At 37.6% G+C, this 5075-nt stretch overlaps 1 protein-coding gene across 2 annotated transcripts; it reads left to right on the forward strand.

Annotated features, from left to right (window-relative positions):
- The first annotated feature begins 313 nt into the window (after nucleotides 1–313).
- Nucleotides 314–4354, forward strand: LOC112452949. Of its 2 annotated transcripts, XM_025013417.1 has the most exons (6): nucleotides 314–828; nucleotides 898–1087; nucleotides 1348–1464; nucleotides 2078–2190; nucleotides 2280–3464; nucleotides 3550–4354. In XM_025013417.1, exons 1-6 carry the CDS (start codon nucleotides 429–431, stop codon nucleotides 4245–4247), a joined length of 2703 nt encoding a protein of 900 aa, XP_024869185.1. In that variant the 5' UTR covers nucleotides 314–428; the 3' UTR covers nucleotides 4248–4354. The 2 variants fall into 2 exon arrangements, with proteins under 2 accessions (XP_024869185.1, XP_024869184.1); XM_025013416.1 differs by having other exon boundaries at nucleotides 314–1087.
- Nucleotides 4355–5075: the final 721 nt, after the last annotated feature.

Genomic DNA, 5075 nt, shown 5'->3' on the forward strand with positions numbered 1-5075 from the left:
TTAAGGAGGTTGAAGCGGTCCAGTTGAGTCAATTGACGGTTTAGAAAAAAGTTTTTTATTAGGTCATTAAAAAATCTGTATTAGGTATCATTTTATTCTCCATACGCTACTATTGCATAAAACGTATAGTAAAAGTATCATATTATGCATCTTTATATTTTAATTAACTAAAAACGAAACACTTTTTTGCCAGTGCCAACTTGAAAACTTGTGGTATTGCTCATTATTTCAATTAAAAAATGGCATGAATATATATTTTGCCGTTGATAGAATAAAATAATGATTATTACTGGTAGCTCTCTTGATAATTATATAAGCTGTCGATTTTTTAATAACTTTCCGTCGATTATATTAAATACGATTGAAACTTGGCAACGTTGCACTTTTATGAGGTTGGTAGCAGTGCTCGCCTCTGTGTTGAGCCACATATGCGGCGCTCGCTAAACGTAAACATGCCCGCGAAAGGTGATCGTGTCCGTGACAGAAACGGAAAGTTTTCTACGAAAAGGAAACTCCAGTGGAAGGAAAATGTCAGAAACGCGTGTAAGAGACGTAAAATACAGAACGAGGATTCGAAGGACTCTATTGTCAATGGGCGTCGTGTCGTCGAAATTAAAATGTTAGCAGAAGAAATGTGGTGCCCGGCTTGTGACGCTCCACTATCGTTTCGGTATGTTGAAAACGAAAATGTCATCGGCCTTGCCAGTATCTTTCGTGTGAGATGTCACACGTGCCTCTTGCTTCATGAGGTTAAATCGAGTAAATGCTACAAAAAGCGTGAGGACGGCAATTGCACTCAATACGACGTGAATGCTAAAAGTGCTCTCGGTAAGAAACATAAAAAAACAAATTTATCTTGTGTGCGCATTGTTATTTACTCTCGAAATTATGTTTTAGCTATGATTGACGCAGGCATTGGTTATACACACATGAACACGATTTTGTCGATACTTAATATTCCTATCATTAGTAACACATTGCTTAAGCGGAATGAACGGTATGTGGGCAAATCGCTGGAGGACTTAGCACGTAAAAGTTGCAGAGAAGCATTGAGACTCGAAAAGGATTTGATGTTAGCTGACATGTCGTAAGAAAACTTTAATTCTTATTTATTACTATTTTTATGTGCTACGTTACTTTATGAAAAAGCGTAAAGAATCTGATAACAAATTATTGTGAAAAATATTGTATCACATATGCAATTGACAGCGCAGAAGCAAAAGCTCATCTGCGTTGTACTAATGCAATTAAAACATAAAAAAATAAATAAAAATTCACTTCTCCATTGAGAACTATTTTACACTAATTATTGAATAAATTTAATAAATGAACGTGAATTTATTTCAGGGTTTTTAGAACTTGTAGATGCTTCATAGTAATATCTGTGCCTATGAAAACTGATCAGAATCGAACCAAGAACCCGAAGAGCAGTACCACTGAAAACATCGTGGCAGTTAAAAATGTGTTGAGTAATGAGTAGCTGTAGCATAGTGTAATGATGAAAGTGTTGGTCGTTGTTGCTAACTGGATGCCTTTTACTTATTATATCGGATGAATATTAAATATTAGATCATGGGACCTCATTATGGATGTATAGTTATTGTAATTTCTCTCGTATACTTTGCTGTATGTTGCTTTTTGATTTCGCTTTCAGGGTTTCCAGAGTCGTAACGTAGAATTCGTTAATAAAGTTGGTACAATTTTTTTACTTATTTGCTGCTTTATATTTGGATGCGTTAATAATTTTTCTGATGGTAAATATTTGAAGTGATCGTTTCGTCTTAAATATTTAACACCCAAATCTCGAACATCTGAGTTTATTTGCTTAAAATCTGATTGTATGACTCTCTCTAATTTCCACGAATATGTTGTAGCTGTTATATTATTTTCTCGCTTTATTAGAACGGCCGATTATTTTGTATGCATTTTACTAGGTACTTCAACGTTCCTATAATTTTCGGAAGGACTTTTCCTATCCCAGAATGCTCAATAATAGAACTGAATAGATTTGTGTATGCTTTTACTTGATAATTAGAATTTATTATGTTTTTAATATATTATGTTTCATATCCCCTAGATCAAACGATTTGGAAAGCCCAGAAGAACAAAATTCTATAGTAAAGTTGAAAGCTGCATACGACGCCGGATGGCAAAAGAAAGGGTCAGGTCGAAGCTATAATAGTCTTACTGGTAAATCTGCAATATTGCGGATATATAATTTATAGCACTATTATTTTTTTCTCTGGTTCGTAGCTATTTGTGTTATATACGTGTTTCAGCTCATGGCATCGGGATCGGATCCAAGAATAAATTAGTTATCGGCTATGCAACTAGAAACAAACGGTGTATCTTCTGTGAGAAAGGTCACCCACCGGAAGATCACGACTGTCGACTGAATCACACTGGCAGTTCAAAATCTATGGAAGCCTCGATGGCTGTGGAAATTTTCGCGAAGAATCCAATGCTTAAGGAGGAGGGCGTTGTGATTGGTACGATCATCGGTGATGACGATTCATCTACTATAGCCCAACTTCGACGCGAATCAGAGCATCCAGTTGAAAAGGAGTCGGATAAAAATCACGCTGTCTGCACCCTTAGTAAAGCACTGTGGGCTCTGAAGATCCCGAGTAAAGTAATTGATTACATCAAGTATTGCTTTGGTTGCGTACTAGAAAAAAATAAAGATAATGAGGAAGCCGTCAGGACTGGTCTTCTAAACATAGTTCCACACGCCTTCGACGACCACTCGAACTGTGGAACCTGGTGTGGATACAATAAAGATCCAACTACATATTTGCACAAGATCCTACCCGGAGGTAAAGGTCTAACCGATGAGAACATGAAAGCTTCGCTAACGGATGTGTTGCGAAAGTTTGCTGCCAATGCGAGACGTCTCGCGCCATGTGGCTCAACTCAAGGGAACGAATCATTTCACAATATATCCCTCAGTAAAACGACTAAACGCAACCACTACGGAGGATCTGAGTCGAATGACTTTCGCGTGGCGTCTGCTGTCTGCCAAAAGAATTGTGGCACTTCGTACGTGGTATCAGTTAATACGAAATTAAACCTCTCACCGGGTAAACATACTGAGAAGTATCGAGCTCAAAAAGATAAGCTGAGAGCGGCACGAGCACTTTCTGCTAAAACTGTAGAGAAGAAACGTCGACGCCGACAACTATTCCAGCAACGTCACCATACAAACACGAGGGCAGAAAATAAGGAAGGCATCACTTATTCTTCAGGATGTGGTTTCAATACGTTTGTAGAACTTGATAATAGCTACTCGATTCGAAATACTCCAATTCCGAGCACCAGTGCCTTAGCGTTTTTCGATCTAGAAACAACAGGGCTATCGAAAACATCCGAAATCGTCCAAGTCTCTGCCAAACTCGGTTTGCAAGAATTCAACGCTTTCATTGTGCCCTCACATGGCTTTTCACCGAGTGCGTCTCTCGTGACAGGTATAATTTGTGTTGACGATATTCTTTAGTAGTAAAAAAACAAGGACTTTTTAAATAATAATGGAACCGCTTTTATCTCCCTTAGGGTTGAGTGTGGATGATGGAGAATTGTTTCAAAATGGGGAAAAGATGAAAACCATGCCGCGCAGGCTGGCCTTGAAATCTTTCATCGACTTCTTGACACCTGGTCCTGTAATCCTCATTGCCCATAATGGCGGACGTTTTGATGCCCCTATGCTGTTGAACGAGTTGAGATCTCTGGGATTGTTGCAAGACTTTCAATCAGTGGTGTTTGGATTCTGCGATACCCTGCCTCTTTTGAAGAAAAAACTACCAGAAAGAATAAAAGCTAAAAAGTCCTTTCGTCAATCGGTTTTGGCTGAGGATTTAGTGGGGAGCGGGGCTGCCGATGGTGCTCATGATAGTTTAGTAGACGTTAGGATGCTGGCCAATATAATTGAGTCTGTAGGCATCAACAACGAAGAACTACGATCTAATTCCGTGACTGTACACTCGGTACTTATGGCACAGGTGGAAGCTGCTAAAACTAAAGTAAACAGGCATGATTTGGATTGCCTGAAGGGGGGAGTATCCACAGGAATGCTTACGAAAATGGCGAAGGCTGGTGTAACTATCGACTTTCTAAAGAAATCGTATTCTGATGGTGGCGAAGACGCGGTTACTATGCTTTTAGGAGAAGACGTAAACGGCCGCCCTCGCGTCACAAAAAATAAGAAGATTTTGCTTAATTTAATTACAGAGATTAAGAAATTACTATCGTAGCCACTGTCGATGTTCATCTTTTGTTAGTATATCGAAATGTGATAGTAGAGTTTATGACAGTCGACCGTTATAAAATAACGATCCTCGTGTAACTGAATAGTTATTATAATGAGATTTCTATATACTATATATGTAAAACATTAATGTTACTATACTAATAAAAGGATTGTTGCAAAATGTAAGTATTCTATTTTTATTGGCATTTAAATAGCATGCCCGAAATATTATAAAAATTAATTGAAACGAAAATGGAAAAAATCTCATAAACGAATAAAATTCGACAATATCTCACAATTCGACTAAAAACAACAGTATTCCTTTTGTATAGCACTAATTCAGTGTGCAAAATAATGTAAAAAAGGTTTAGAGATTCTAAATGACCCAAGTTATAATGCCGGTTAATTTTCTGTCATTCTGGGTAAGGTTAGGTTGCCGACGCTGTGTTGCCACATCTATCTACTCGCGAACTATCAACTGCTGTTTCAGCCTAATTTCGATCGCTTTAATTCGTAATATATTTGTTATTAGGTGGTGAATACGTGTTTTTTTCCGCTCTAAATGTTCGCATTAATTTACTGTACGCGTAGGCACGTTTTTTAAACGTTTATATAGACTAGATATTAAAGAAAATTGGGAAAAATCATCGCCGTCAACGTTTTCTCCATGTAACCTCATGTAAAACAACGCATTTTTGGAAATTAATATCTCAGCTTCTGGATGGTCAATAAATTTGAAATAATTCTCACACATGCGGTAGATCCTATACTATCATATATATTTTTTACAAACAAAAATCTAGAATTGACCAAACTGCTTCAACCTCCTTAA

The sequence above is a fragment of the Temnothorax curvispinosus genome, unplaced genomic scaffold (assembly GCF_003070985.1).
Source record: "Temnothorax curvispinosus isolate PA1 unplaced genomic scaffold, ASM307098v1 QBEX01003867.1, whole genome shotgun sequence".
NCBI lineage: Eukaryota > Metazoa > Arthropoda > Insecta > Hymenoptera > Formicidae > Temnothorax > Temnothorax curvispinosus.

Bases quoted from the DNA above. Each gene is read 5' to 3' on its own strand.
- LOC112452949 (XM_025013416.1), top strand. From the start codon at position 429: ATGCGGCGCTCGCTAAACGTAAACATGCCCGCGAAAGGTGATCGTGTC. The intron at 1,088-1,347 runs GTAAGAAAACTT...AATTTATTTCAG, and splicing joins TTGATGTTAGCTGACATGTC to GGTTTTTAGAACTTGTAGAT. The intron at 2,191-2,279 runs GTAAATCTGCAA...TACGTGTTTCAG, and splicing joins AAGCTATAATAGTCTTACTG to CTCATGGCATCGGGATCGGA.